The following is a 15640-nucleotide window of genomic DNA, read 5'->3' as shown; positions in this document are numbered from 1 at the left end:
TCGTGCCCCGGTCCGGGAAGATCCCACATGCCGCGGAGCGGCTGGGCCCGTGAGCCATGGCTGCTGAGCCTGCGCGTCTGGAGCCTGTGCTCCGCAACGGGAGAGGCCACAACACTGAGAGGCCTGCGTACCGCAAAAAAAAAAAACAAAAAATTAAATAGACTGATCATACCAAGTACTCTTGCGGATGCAGAGAAACCAGAACTCTCATACGCTGCTGCTGGGAATGTAAAATGGTACAACCACTCTGGAAACACTTGGGCAGTTTTTTTAAAAGTTAAATATATATTTACCAAATGATCTAGCCGCTCCACTTCACTCCTAGGTATTTACCCTAGAGAACAGGAAGGTATGTCCATACAAAGACTTATACACAATTGTTCACAGCAGCTTCATTTATAATAACAAAAAACTAGAAAAAAACCAAATGTCCATCAACAGATGAAGGGCAAAACAGATCATGGTTTACCCTTACATACAATGGTGTACTATGTGTACTCAGAAATAAAAAGGAATAAACTGATGTACACAACAACTTGAATCTCTAAATAATCATGCCGGGTGAAAGAAGCCAGACCCCCACCGCCTCCCAAAAAGTATATTCTGTATGATTCCATTTATACAAAATTCTAGAAAATGCAAAGTAATTGATAGTGACAGAAAGCAGGTCAGTGGTTGCCTGGACAAGGGAGGGGAGAGGGAGGCATGAGAGGAAGGAATTACAGAGGTGCAAGAGGAAACTTTGGGGGTTGATGGATGTGTTCACTATCTTAATTGTGGTGATGGTTTCATGGGTTACATACTATGTCAAAACTTACCAAACTGTACACTTTAAGTATTTGCAGCTTGATGTATGTTGTCTGTACATCAATAAAGCTGGAAGGAGGGGAAGGGGCAGGGGAAAGAGAAGAAGGAAGGGCAGCAGGAAGCAGAAGGAGTCTTTCTGGGAAGCCTGGGACCTGGACACAGACACACGGACGTACATGCACTGAGTATGAACCTGCCACTTGGCCTCCAGGGGAGTCCTAAGAGTCTCTCAACTCAGGATTCCATCTGTGAGAAACACCAAGGCTACTTGCCATTTGCTCGTTATTCGTCCAGAATACTTCCTGTGTGCCTGGCTTGCGCTGGGCACTGGGGATTCAGAGATAAATCAAACACAGGCCTTGCCCTGGGCAGTTCATGCTATTGGCCATGGGGAAGCCTTCCCAAAATTCAGCCTAAACATTTAGCTTCATGCCCCAAATATACCAGGCAGGTTCCCTTCATAGGAGCTATGAGAACTCTTCTTCTTAGACCCGATTTTGTTTCTAGCCTTGCCACCTCTTGGGAGAAAGCTCGTAGCTCCAGCCGGATTCTGTCCTGTATCTGTGCTAAGCAGACATCCAAGCTGAACCCCAACTGATTTCTAATAACTGACTAATGAGATCTGAGTCAAAGTCTTCACAGAATTGCAGAAATTCAGGGCAGGAAAAAATCTGAAGGTTTCAAAGCCCAACATCCATCTGATTGAAGCTTCACTTCTCTGAATAACATTCCTGTTCTGCAGTCACCCAGACCCAGTTTGAATACCTCTGGTGAGAGAGGAGCTCACTACCAACTGAAGATGTATCGGATCTTTGGAGAACTAGAGAAGTTATAAAGTTCTTTCCTTCTAACTGTGCATGGAAGGGTACTGGCATTTATTAAGCACCTACTGTGTGCTAAACCCTGTGCTGGGGGCTTTACACATATGGGATTTCTAATCTAGTTTAATTCTCTACCCAGCTTTGCTCCTATGAGGCTGGGATTATGATTATGATGCCCATTTTTACTACTGAGGAAACAAAAGGTCAGAGAAATCAAGTGACTTGCCCATGGTCACAAAGTAAGTCCATGTTCGAGACCAAGCATGTCCAACTGCAAAGCCCATGCTCTCTGTTCTCGACCACTCAGCCTGTCTAGGCTTGGATCCTGGTCTCCTTCATCTGAAGGCTAACCTCTGGGATTCCTTACAATGGCGATCTCCTGCCAGTCCTAACAAACTCTGAAGCCCATCTTCTCCCAGGCACGGGCCCCACCCCCTTCCTTCCAGAAGGAAGCCACAAAACAGAGAGTTGGCTCAAGGTGTCCTACAGCTCCAGGCTGGGCCCTGGGTACTGCCCAGCATGGGCTGCTCTCTGCAGGGCAGGGAATGGGAGGGCATGGAGGGTCAGGTGCTCTCCGTCCTCTGCGAACACAGACCTTGGTCTGGTGACTAGGAGCCTGTGCTCTGGGAAGGAGCTGATGAAGAGGGACCCTTGAAAGATGGCATGTGAGCTGCGCCTTGAGACAAATGGGAACATGGGGAGATAGCAGTAGTGGTGGGAAGAAAATTTCAAGCAGAGGGAACTGGGGTGAGTAAAAGTAATTTAGGTAGAAAGGAAAGGCCCGTGGAAGGTATACTGCTGACCTGGGATAGAATGGGACCAAGGGTCCCTTAGGGACATTTCTGAAGTAACAAAATGCCTTTCTCTAGCTCTTAGGCCGACTCACTCCAATCAGGCCCAGGGCTGGTAATCTTGCTCGTAAGAGCCCAGCTAAGGGCTGAGGAGGGACGAACGGATACTCACAGGCCTGAGAACAGAAATAGGGAGAGAAATAGGATGAAAAAGCAAAGGGAGGAAAAGGGGTGGAGAGAAGGTGGGCTCTGGAATCAGATATTTGGTAGCTAGGCCGCATATAACAGACAAGTTGCTTAAATTCTCTGTGACTCAATTTCCTCTTCTATAATAATACCTTCCTCACAGAGCGGTAGGAGGATGCACTAAGTCACACATCCCTGCACCTGGTATGTGGTGTCCCTCTTATCATTCACCTGGACAAGGGTTGGGACCCAGTGGGCAGAGAAGCGATTGAGGCCGTGCAGAAGAGGGGCATTTGTGCGGACATCTGCTGTATGCCAGGCCCTTTCAGCAGATCATTGCTCTCCTTTCAGGCAGGAATGATCGATCCCTCTTTGGTAGACGAGAACATGGCCCTGGGGGTAAGACAATTTGTCTGAGGTCCCAGGCTAACAAGGAGCAGAACTGGAGATGAGCCAGGCCTGACTCTGAAGCCAGTGCTCACCCTGAGCAGCAAGCAGCTGGTAGGAGGCCCAGGTCGGCTTCAGCTCTGTGCCCGAATGCAAGGAGGGTGGCCCTTGTCAGACGCTGCGGGCTTCGCCTCACGGCAGAGGCCACGTTTGGCACGCCTTTCTCCCAGGTAGCTCAATGTCCAAAGTCTGCCACCTCTGAAAGGGAGGGTGGGAGGAGGTGAGTGGTACAATGAAGAGAGGAGGCAGGGATGGCTGGGAGGTAAGAGGGGGATGTGGTGCCAAACCAGCCTCCTAATGAGGAAAGACCCAGGACTCACTGTGTCATTTCCACCATTTAAAAAGCCCCAGAGAACAGGGGAAGACCCTTTGCTGAGAAGCACTAACCCCACAGCCCAGCTAGACTGGCGGGCTCACCTTACCCAGTCCTACTCTTCTCCCTTTTCGTAGCCCTTTAGATCCTGCTCTAGTTCCTCCTCCAGGAAGCTTTCTCAGATAGCTCCAGCCTACAGTTACCCTTTCTCCTGGGGTCACCAGTGGTACCCACTGCTTGCATCACCTGTGACCAGTCCTATACTAGAATTCCAGATCCTCTAGATTGTAAGACTGCCAAGCACAGCCATTCCAAACCCCATTACATTGCAAGAACTCCTTCTAGAACATCCAGACCTATGTGAGCTGCCCAGAGATGAGGAGCTAGCTCTCAAAACATATTGTTTCATTGCTAGATGTTTTGTTTTTTTGTGTTTTTTTTTGCGGTACGCGGGCCTCTCACTGCTGTGGCCTCTCCTGTTGCGGAGCACAGGCTCCAGACGCGCAGGCTCAGCGGCCATGGCTCACGGGCCCAGCCACTCCGCGGCATGTGGGATCCTCCTGGACCAGGGCACGAACCCGTGTCCCCTGCATCGGTAGGTGGACTCTCAACCACTGTGCCACCAGGGAATCCCTGCTAGATGGTTTTTCAATTTAGAATGTTCTTCCTAGAACTGAGCCAAAATTTTCCTCCCTGGCTGGCACTTGTAAGTGCTGGTCTGGGGTCTGCCTCTCAGGGCATATGGAAGCCTGGGCTCTTTCCTGTGACTGAACTTTGAGTATCTGGAGACAACTATCTTTACCCTCAACGGCTACTATTCTGTCCCAGCAGTGTGGGAAGTCATGTCCAGTATGCCTAGATTGGGGTCCCAACCCTACCACTTCCTGGTTATATAACTCTGGCCAGTTCCTTCTTTCCACTAGTCCCAGCTTCCTCAATTATAAAAACTCCTAACCTCACCAGGTGGCACTGCCTCCCCTGTCCAATGTGGTAGTTTTATTGTTCTGTTCATTAACCACTTCTTTAGAGGCAATATGGCTTAGAAGAAAGAACATAGCTTCGATGCCAAACTGACCAGCATTTAAGTGTAGGCTCTGCTACACAGCAGCTGTGTAACTCTGAACAAACTACTTCCTCTCTCTGAGCCTCAGTGTCCTCATCTATAAGATGAGGATAACATATGCTAAGTGGGCCTGAATTGTTTTGCTTCTTGTTTTCTCTGACCCATCTGTGTCTTGGCCTTTCTTCTGGATCTGCCCAATTTTCCAAGTTAACTATAATGCAGCTACCCTTTTATTGAGCACCAGTGTGTGGCGGGCACAGTGCTGAGTGCTTCAGATGAGGATTCCATTCAATCCCAGTACCCACTCTTTAAAGCAGGTACTATATGGCTAGTATCTTTTACTCAGAAGGCACACAACTGAACAGCAGCTGTTATTAATATTTCTATGAGCCAGGCTCCATGTACCATCCATATATATTTATCAGCCTAAAAAGCTCCCTAAGGGGAGGGACCACATCTTGGGGCCTGCTTACAGAGCAGACACTCTGTACACACTGGCTGAATGAATGGATGGAAACACTTCTTTGCATTCTCCCACAGCGGCCCGGATAAAGCCTGACCACAGTAGGTGCTTGATGAATATTTGATTAACTAGAGCCACAAAAATGTAAACTGTCCTCAGTGGCTTTAGACTGAATCCCAGAATGTCCTGAAAGCATGTCAGCGGGACCCCTCCTGCTAATTAGGAGCTCCTCTGAGGTCCTTCTCTGAGAAGGCTCCAGGCTTCCTCCACACTCAGATCCCAGCTTTTCCTCGGTGGTGGCTGTGTGGCAGAGCTCTCTACAGAGAGACCACTTGCTGTCCAGACCTCATCACAACCCAGGCAGAGGTGGCAGAACCAGCAGGGCTTCCAGAGAACAGGAAGCACCTCTCCCGCTGAGGAGCTGCCAGAGCCTCTCCTCGGGTGTGGCTTCTATGCCAGCTTCACGTGCCATCAGCCAAGTTCCCTCTTCTGAGGCTGCCCACCCGGCTTCCAGAGACCCTGTGGTAGGGAGGCCGACTAGTGTGACAGCTTCAAGGGGGCTCAGAGGTGCCTGGAGGCCTCAGTCTCTAGAGGCTCCATTCTGACAGTGCTGCCAGAACGGAAGGGGCACTAATTAGGCCTTTGAAGCTGGGGGCCCAGAAGCAGAAGATCACAAGTGGCCAAAGTAATATGTTCCCTTGCCTTGCAGATAGGGCATCCCTGGCCCAGGCCTGCACTTCCAGCCTCGTTTCCCTTCTCCGCCCTCATCCTCAGGTGACAACTAGGAGAACTACGCACCTGGCATCTAACACTGTACATCAGGGGACACAGACTGATGGCCTGACACAGACACACATTAATGGGTGCGTTTTAAAGTGTTTCCTAGTTGGCCACATTAAAAAAATCAAGAGATGTCACAAACATCCAGATTTCTTACAAATGAGAAGATCTGACAACACGAGGCCCAAGTTCTTGCATGGCAGCGGTGGCGAGAGCAGGCTAGCAGCCACCTCTTTCAAGCAACACTCTCTAATTTGCTATCATCCCCAAAGAGCCCAACATAGACAACAGGGTTTGAGGTCCCTTGCTTTTCATGTTTTATCATGGCATGCAGACCTCCTAATGACCTTATGAGGTAGATAGCGTCATGTCCCCATTTCACAGATGAGGAAGCAGAGGCTCTGAGAGAAAAAGTAACTTGGCCAGGATTCGAACCCAAGCAGCCTGACTTCAGAGCCAAACACAAGGACACTGGTCTGCAGCAAAAGCATGGACAATGCAGTGAGTTTTTTTTTTTTTTTTCTTTTTTTTGTGGTACGCGGGCCTCTCACTGTTGTGGCCTCTCCCGTTGCGGAGCACAGGCTCCGGACGCGCAGGCTCAGCGGCCATGGCTCACGGGCCCAGCCGCTCCGCGGCATGAGGGATCTTCCCGGACCGGGGCACGAACCCGTGTCCCCTGCAACGGCAGGTGAACTGTCAACCACTGTGCCACCAGGGAAGCCCCTGCAGTGAATTTTTAATACAGCAAAATGCATTCAGTTTGAAGGAATACTTTTTTCTGATTTTATATAGCTTCTTATTTTGGGGCTAAAGGTATTAAAATGTTCTTTCTCTCACTATATGATAGTAATAGTAAACAGAACAAGTGTCATGTGTCTTTGCCTGGCAGATTAAAAAGTTGGCCAACCTAGGATACATTCCCAAATGTACTGATCTTTGAAGTCTAAGTCTGAGGACCATTGCTCTGCTATACAGCCTTCTTGTCACAGAATGATAGCATGTTTCTGCTACTCCTCCTGGTTCAAAAAAACCCCACCTCTATCTACATCTCATCTTATCTTTGAAGAGGTGGCTTTTGAACTGAGCTTTTCCCAAGCCCTCTCCTTCTAGCAAACTCACAGAGCATTTGTTCATTCCTCTTGTTATATTTATCTCATTCTTCCTCAAGTTACAGTTATCTGTATCCTATCCACTCTTGTACCCCCTAAAGTGGTTCTGGAACAGAGGGAAGAGATACTGAATTATTAGCCAGTCAGCACATGAAGAGCCCTTAGAGATCACCACCTCTGACTATCATTTTGCAGGTGTGGAAAAGCAAAGAGTCTTGCCCCAGGCCACCCAGGGAGTCCTGGCAGAGCTAAAGTGAGTCTCCCGGCCCCTCGGTGCTGGCTCTTTCCACTGCACCAGGCTGCTTCCCAGATGCTCCCTTTTGGTTGGCTCAGCACCTCAATTCAGAGGTGCTAGCATGTGACAAACACTTCATAAATATCTCTCCACTAAGCAGTAAAAAGCAGCCTGGGAACACAGGCCTCATCCTCTATAAGGGCCCTCAGCTCAAGCTTCACATCACCTGCATCAAACCTCCCACTCAGTGCAAGCTGCCCATCAAATGAAGAAACAGCCCCTTAGGTCCCTGGTGACCCAGATGTAGAAAGATGCACATATGGCTCAGAAATGCAATTCCATTAGGCCAGAGTTCTGATCCCAGCCTTGCTGAGTAATCTTGGGTAAATGCCTTCATCTCTCCAGGGGTCAGGTGCTCCAGACAGGTGAAAGAATGACATGAGGAAGAAGTTCCCAAGCCTATTGCATTGTTATAGGCACTAGACAGGCTTTCCAAGAGAAGCCTCAGAGTCCTGCCTCTAGAGGCCTCTGATGACAGGGAAGGTTCAGGCCCACCTGAGACAAATGGATGGTTCCTTTGGAACTGTGCCACAGAAGGGAGTCTGGATGGCCCCTCAGACTCTATGGCCACATTTTGGGTTGCTGGGGTCAAGAGCCAAGAACTGTTTGAAAATGTACTAAGTTGCGTAGAACATTTATTATTATTATTATTACACACAAATTCAACACAGAAAATGGCATCACCCTCACCTTCCTGACCCACTGAGTAGGAAAGGCCATCCCCCCTCCCTGTCCCATTACACCCACATCAGTATTATCACAGCTCCTAGATGGTTCATCATACCTCCACATTTAGATATTTGTCTCCCTCTGTTAGCCGTGAGCTTCTTGAAACTAGGGACCGCCTCTTACTCCTTCCTTTATCCTGTGCACTTGGTCTAGGGCCTGATAAATAAATAATAAACAAAGGCTGATATATGTTTAGCTAGACAAGGAATCCCCTCCACTCCTGTTCTGGGATAAGGCAGCATTTAGGCCCCTTAGAGCCATAGACGCATCCAGCCCATTTGTGACATGCAGAAGGAAACTGGCCGATCCAAAATCACTCCGTCAGTGAGAGGGCTCGGACTAAAAGCAGCCTTTCCAACTCTCAGGACAGTGCATTTCCAGCTAAACTGTCTCGAGTTCTACCACACATTAGCTGTGTAACTCTGGGCGAGATCCTTTGCCTCACTGCCCTGGCTTCCTCACTTGTAAAATGGGTAAAATTGTAGTGCCTACATTATAGGATTGTCTGAGGAGTAAGCGAACCTGTGTAAAACAGAGCACAGGACATAGGAGGAGCTCAAAAAGTGTGCCTGTCATGACTGTCATTCACTCCTGGCTGTTCTCCTTGGTAAAGGGGCACCCACCACCCATCAGCAAAGCAGAGCTCACAGCGCAAGGAAGACCTTCCAGCACTGACTTACACAGTCTTCAACCCAGCAAGTCCCCTGCAACAATCCCTTTGGGGAAATGCCTGATCTTTTGTCACGAATCCTTCACAGCTTTCCCTCCTCCAAAGCCTTATGCACGTGTGCAAGTGTACACACAATTCACAGTGATGACAAGGAGAGGTTGTGAAACCTTTGCAAGAGCTCACCCTTTCAAGTCAGATAGACCGGGTGTCAGATAACAAGTCTGCCACTTAGAGCTGTGCAGTCTTAGGCAAGTCACTCTCTCTAAGCCTCAGTCTCCTCATCTTTCAAAGTGGTATAATCTGGGCTTCCCTGGTGGCGCAGTGGTTGAGAGTCCGCCTGCCGATGCAGGGGACACGGGTTCGTGCCCCGGTCCGGGAAGATCCCACATGCCACGGAGCGGCTGGGCCCGTGAGCCATGGCCGCTGAGCCTGCGCGTCCGGAGCCTGTGCTCCGCAACGGGAGAGGCCACAACAGTGAGAGGTCCGCGTACCGCAAAAACAAAAACAAAACAAAACAAAGTGGTATAATCTGTTATGAGGATTACCTAAAATATGTAATGGTCTGCTATTCCATAAATGATACTGAAAGTAATAATAGTTGTCTCATTTTTATTTAACAAAATCCACTTGACAAAATGTCAGAACCAGAAGGGGCCTTAGGGATCATGTGGTCCAGTCTTCTCGTTTTATAGCTGGAGACCCAGAGGTCTTGAGTGGAGGCGTGATTGGCCCAAGGTCACACATTGAGGTGGTGGTGGAACAAGACCTGGGACCTGGGTCTCCTGATTTTTTGCTACATGTCCATTTTGGCCCGTTTGATTCTCCTTATCTGCCCCCTCCCCGAAACACAGGAAGTGGCTGGAATCACTCTTTTCCCATCCTCTTCCCTTCATGCTTATCTTTCACCAGCCAGAACCATCTGTTTGTCAACATAATCACACCCCCCAGGCACATCTAGTCCCTTCAAGCCTGACTTGAGGAGAAGGTAAAACAACTGTTGGCCCCTGGCAATAGCAATAATAACAGTAAGAGCAATAAATAACAGTCAACAACTGGCACAGTACCCTATACTTTAAAATGCTTTTCCCTACACTGTCAACACATTCTCACAGTTTCTCCCTAACCTGGTTGGCTTAGGAACATAATTTCCTCCAACTTATTTGATTCAACACTTCCTGAGGACCCACTTTATGCCTAGCCATGGGCTAGAGATTGGAGACACAGAGAGGAAAAAGTCCATGCCTCTGCCGGAAGGAGCTCACAATCTAATGGGGATTGAGGGCAGGTGGGGACATAACAACTTCTTTTGGCCCAAATGGTGCAGCAGTAAAATGCCCTGCCCCACCCTATGGGGAGGCTTCTTTATCATGCTGTCAAGCGGCAGAATGTATCTTTGAAATAAACTGGAGCAAGAAAAGATGAATGAAAGGCTGAACAGGACAGCAGGAGGGAAGGTAGAGAATAGAAAATACAGACACCGAAAACTTGACCTCCTTGTCTCATGGAGATTCTAATGAGAGATTCCTGGAAGGGCAAGGGAGCAGCAGTGGGATCCATGTGAAATCAGAAAGCCACAGTCCCTGCCTCCCTGACAGCACACAAGATTCTGATGCTTCTGTTCCCTTAGGGATTCTGCCCTCGGATGCCAAGATTTTCCAAACCCAGTGCTGGGCTATATATGCCTCCTTGGGACCATCGTTGCTGGAATGACGTCAGTGCCCTTGCAGTGGAAATGTTTGTACCTCCTGATTGCTTCCTAGGCCCCTCAGCCTGGCAGCCCAACACACTCCAGCATTCATTATCCCCTGGCAGGGAACCATCCGCAGGGATGTAAAAGAGACCGGTGGGGTAGGGGAGGTGGGAGAGAACCGGACAAAGAGCAGCCACCCCTCCTCTCTCCTCCAGTCTATCTCCCAACTCCTGTGTCCCTGAGAACCTACTATGTGCCAGGCATAGGCACTATTTTAAGTGCTTTCATATATGTCTCATTCAATCCTTATATCAACCCTCTGAGATACATACCCTTCTTCCCAGATTTACAGATGAGGAAACTGAAGCTTGGGGAAGGGAGGTAACTTGACAAAGGTCATCCCAGTGATGGCGCAGAGATGACAATATAGGACTGTCTGATACCTCCGGTTCCACGAGGCCCACACAGTCAATGTTTCACTTGAGAAGTCTCGAGTTGAAAAAGATCAACTGAGGAAACCCCAATTATTTCATAGACCCAAGTTTAAATTCTGGGTTGCTTTAATAGGGATGTCCCCCTGACATGTAAGAGCTGCTTGAATGGCATATTAAAACTGTACAGACCATCTAATCCAACTCCTGAATTTAACAGATTAACAGACAGACACCCACGCCTACAGAATTTTAAGATGGCTACTTGTGGCCTACGAGCAAGCTAAAGGACTAGAACCCCAATCTCTGGCACTTTCCCTACCCGACCATGCCTGCAGAGATCACCTTTTTCTGGGAAGCAACTCCAGCCCATCCCACCTCCAGATGGGCAGAGAAGGCAGAGGAAACAGGCAGTGTGTCGCCAGGCCTCTCCTCAATCTGCTGGGTTGAGTAAGGGTATATGGGCGCTTCCCAGGCTAGGAGGTGTTCCCAACAGCCCAGCTCCCTGCCAAGGAGCAGAAGAAACCATCACAGCCTGTGGAGAATCCATGGAGACTGAGGCTTAGATCTCCTACTCTAGGGGTCATGGACATTTTTTTCTTCTCGGGGGAGAATATGGGAAGGAAGCAGTCATTGGCACTTGACCTTGGGCTGGGTGTGGGGTTCCCTGCTTCCCCCTCCCCCAGGTACTCTTGCTCCTCCTCCAAGAAAGAAAGAGGCTTAAATGTTTGTCAAACAAATAGGAATGGGGTGATCCCCAAAATCCTCCAAATAGCCCACTTTGGGCATCTTCTCTGCTGCCACCAGCATCCTCTAATTAGTGAATTTCTAGGTGGTGGTGGTGGGGCGCTTCGAGGGATGTAGGGGAATGAAGGGATGGTAAGAATGAGTCACAGTTAACCCCTCCTCGGCTGGTGCCCTCTGAGGAATTCTACCGCAGAGAGCAGCCCCCGCCCGCCGGCCGCCGCGGTGCAGCGCAGGCCCCCATCCCTGCTCCGCCGAGGCCTCCTCACCTGAGTCCACTCGCCCTCCGCAGTCCCGCCGGCTCTCACCACTCCGGCCCGGCTTGGCGCAGCGCCTCTGCAGTCGCTGCTGCAGCTGCCTGGCCCAGATCAGCAACCTGCGGCGGTGGGGAAAACAGACAGACAGGGGCGGGTGAGCGCGGGCGGGGACAGCGCGCAGCCGAGTCCCCGACCGCTGACAGCTGGGCCGCCGCGGCCGGAAAGCCTAGAGGGCCGGCTGCCCGCCGGGCGCTCCGGCCGCTCCCCTGCGGGGCCCGCGCCTCCCCTACCCCCACCCCGCACTTGGCACTCTGGGCTGCGGCGGCACAGCTGGGCGGTGGGCCCGGAGGTTCCTGTCATCACCTGCAGAGGCTTCCATAGCTTCGGCTGCCCTGCCCAGGCCGCCGAACTGCTCTCTGGAGTCCCTACTGGAGGCGGCTAGCTGCGTGCTCGCTGGGGCTGGGGCTGCCGGGAGGGAGGGAGGGAGGGAGGGAGGGGAGGGGAGGGTGAGGTGGATGGAGGGGACCAGCCAGTCGGCGGCTCGCCGGCAGCTGCGTAAGCGGCCCGCTTCACTTTCCTTCTTAAAGAGATAGTTAGTGTCTTGCTCCAGAGAGCGCGGAAGACGCCAGCATGCGTGGAGTTAGGGGCCTCTCCTACCTCCACACCGGCCTGTACTTATAACTGGGCGGCGGGGCCTGGAGGAGAGCACGTTGGCCCACTGACAGGTCGTGTGACCCTGGGCAAGCCCCCTCACCTCTATGGGCCTCAGCTTTCCCATCTGTAACATCGGATGATGATAACAGTCTTACTCCCTGTCACACGGTTGGCTTAAATAGTAATTTGATCCGAATTTCTCCGAGAACATTGTTCACTCCTCAAATCAAGTACCTCTGAGTATTTAATGCAAACAGCACTCAGACTACTTAGAAAAATGATAGCAAGAATCTTAAACAAGATGGTGAATCATTGGAAACATATGCAGTCACAACCTAAAGTAAGTGTTTATTATACACCTGTCCCCTCTGTGTCTGTCTTCCACCCACTATCACAGGGGAAGAAGAGGAAAAACAAGTGGGAAAAGTAAAGAAAACTGGACTCTCTGCCTAGCGTTTCCACTTCTAGCCTTGCAACTTTAGATAAGTTAACTCACTCTCTGGGCCTGGTTTCTTATCTGCTCCATGTGTGGGAAGTGGAGCTCAATGGGAAGGGGCTCCCTCCTTCTGAACCAGCCCTAACTATCTGATTTGTCATTCCTCTGCTCAAACCATCTGTCACTTCTTCCAGATCTCTGCTCAAATGTCACTGTCCCAGGGAGGCCTTCCTTGACCATCCAAAATAAAATAGTGATTCCCTCCTCCCTCACTTCCTCTGCCCCAGTTTTGCTGTATTTCGCCACCAGATTGTATTTTTACTGTTTGTAGTCTTTCATTATTACCCCCACTAGAATGTACACTCCATGAAGGAAGGGACTTTGTTCTGTCTCCTGCCATATCCCCAGTGCTTACAATGGTGCCTAACACATATCAGTTGCTCAATAAATATTGCCTAAGTGAATGAGAGAGCAAGCATGCATTGTGCCAGGCCCTAGTCTTCTATAAGAACACAAGGCCAGATGCTATCCTTGTCTCTTAAGACTTTTAAGTCCTAAAGTCTCAGTCTACTTTTGGCAAGGCTGTACCTGGTACCCTCCACCCTAAACTGAATTTTCCAAGAGAAGTATTTGTAAAGTGATTTCACCAACTTCATATCATGACTCTGCAATACTGGCCTGGTGAGAAATAGTTAATATTTACAATGTACATGAAAAAAATAATTATTTTAAATTAACTGTTACTTTTCAAAGTTAAATCTTTTGTGTAGCTCTGATTTGTGGTAAATCCATCACTCTATAACAATACATATAATTTTGCAACAAATGCCTATAAGTTTTTTTTGCATTGGTAATATTTTTCCCTCATTCAATTAAACTGAATTCTCCTATCAGATGGCCATCATTATATTATGCTTTGTGGAAAAACATGACAGCAATCGTGGCAGAAATAGGAAATTGTAGTTGAAAAAGCCATGTGAAATAAGGCCTTCTGTCTAAAAACAAACAAACAAAACACTAATGCTAAATTAGCAAGTTAATTGATGAAATGTTTTATCTGCCCTAAGGCCCACCTAAATTATATAAGTGACTTATTTACACTTAAAGCAAAACCAAAGGAAGCCATGTAATTGTTGTTTGTTTATCAGGAGATAATTCCTGAGATCCTTATTTAAAAAATATGTTTTGTTTGTCCTCAGGTTTTTTCCCTTGGTACTTAGAAGACTACATTTCCCAGAAATATCCACAAGGAACTTCACCCCACAAAAAGAGAGAGGACTTCTAACCACATTACTCCCATCTGGGATGGTGTTAAGAATCTCTCCTCAGTAACATAAAGCGTGTGATTGAGAAGAAGAGAACCAATGTTTAGTTACAACATAAATTATAATAAGTGAGGATTTTAAGCATAAAACAAATTATTCTAAAGAAATTAGTAGTTTTTGTTTTGTACACATTGGGAAATACTTAAATTTGTTTAGTTTCAAAAGCAATTTTGGTTCCAATTCTGGGTAAGCACATTCCTCCCACTGAATGCCACAATAAACCTGAACAAAATGTATGTAGCAGCTACTTGAGGACTCCGAAAATACTAGCAGGAAATTGGGGAAGAAGGATAGACTCTGACATACCACTGACTAGTGAATTTACCAGTTTTTCTTCCTCTGGTATCCCCCAGCCTGGTCTGAAGGAAGCCCAAAACCTGGACTTGGGGAATCAACACAGAGAGAGTGCCCATGAATCTCCCTAGTTCTGACTTTAGGGTTAGGAAAGGAGACCCCATGCTCAGGGTGAGAGGGGGAAATAATTTTTCTTTTATTTTTTAATCTTTTCTCCATTATCTCATGCCCAAGCTCCCAGGGAATCCTGCAGTGGTGGCTGTGACATCAGGGACCCACAGATCCCTAAAACTCTGAGGGAGGAAAAACTTCTTCAATCAAGTATCTGTAGTCCTAAGAGAGTATGAGCCTCTGCTGGTTTTTTGTTTTTATTTTTATTTATTTATTTTCTTTTGTCTCTTTCCGTCCTCCCACCATTTGGCTTCAGATGCAGGTGCAATTGTGGGGAGAAGGCAGCAAAACAGAGCAGAGTAAACAAAGCTACAAGCTACAGCTTTCTGGTGAACCCCAAAGAGGATAAACCAAATAATGATAATAATAGAAAAATAATGATCCCAGTTACTATTGAAGACTAAAAATAAAGAAAACATCTTGCAAGCAATCAGAGAAAAATGATGTGTTAATTACATAGGAATAAAGATTTGAATAACTGTGAATTTCTCAACTGAAACCATGAAGGGCAGGAGAAAAATGGAACAAGAATTTTAAATTGCTGACAGAAAAGAGCAGTCAACCAGGATTCTATACCCAGCAAAAATATCCATCAGGAATAAAAGTAAAATAAAGACATTTCTCAGATAAAGGTAAGTTAAGAAAATTCGTTGTCAGCAGACCTGCTCTGAAAGAACTGTTAAAGGAAATTCTTTAGACAGAAGGGAAATTATATTAGAAGGAAACTTAGAACATCAGGGAGGAAAGAAGGACAATAAAAATGGTAAATATTTGGGTAAATTTAATAGACTGTCCTCCTCTTGAATTCTTTAAAATATGTTTGACAGTTGAAAGCAAAAATCATAACACTGTCTGATGGGGTTTCAATGTAGGTAGATGTAATACATGACAATTTTGATTACATATAAAGCAGGAAGTATAAAGGAAATTATATGGTACAAGGTTTCTACACTCCACTTGAAGTGGTAAAATACTGATTCTAAGTAGACTGTGAAAAGTTAAGTATTTATTTTGTAATCCTTAAAGAAACCATTTAAAAATATCTATAACAAAAGATATAGTAAAAAACAACAGATAAATTAAAATGGAATTCTAAAAAAAAAGTTCAAATACTCCAAAAGAGGGCAAGAAAGGAGGAAACAGAGGAATGAAAAATAGAGGAAA

At 47.6% G+C, this 15640-nt stretch overlaps 1 protein-coding gene across 5 annotated transcripts in view; it reads right to left on the bottom strand.

Moving 5' to 3' along the window:
* Positions 1–12052, bottom strand: part of SNPH (syntaphilin) — a 41645-nt gene extending 29593 nt beyond the window's left edge. For 2 of the 5 annotated variants that reach the window (XM_060032837.1, XM_060032841.1), the window contains exons 1-2: positions 11960–12052; positions 11609–11715 (exon numbers count right to left, since the gene is read on the bottom strand). Coding sequence is in view for 2 of the 5 variants with exons in the window: in XM_060032835.1 (XP_059888818.1) it covers positions 10941–10968 (28 nt within the window). In the remaining 3 variants the exon portion in view is untranslated. Of the gene's footprint in view, positions 1–10940; positions 10989–11608; positions 11716–11959 lie in introns of those variants that run through there. The other 3 variants (XM_060032835.1, XM_060032840.1, XM_060032838.1) reach the window with 2 other exon arrangements.
* Positions 12053–15640: the final 3588 nt, after the last annotated feature.

Source organism: Delphinus delphis, chromosome 15 (genome assembly GCF_949987515.2).
Source record: "Delphinus delphis chromosome 15, mDelDel1.2, whole genome shotgun sequence".
Classification (NCBI taxonomy): Eukaryota; Metazoa; Chordata; class Mammalia; order Artiodactyla; family Delphinidae; genus Delphinus; species Delphinus delphis.
The sequence above is the reverse complement of the archived record's forward strand: the minus strand, read 5'-3'. Positions and strand labels throughout refer to the sequence as shown.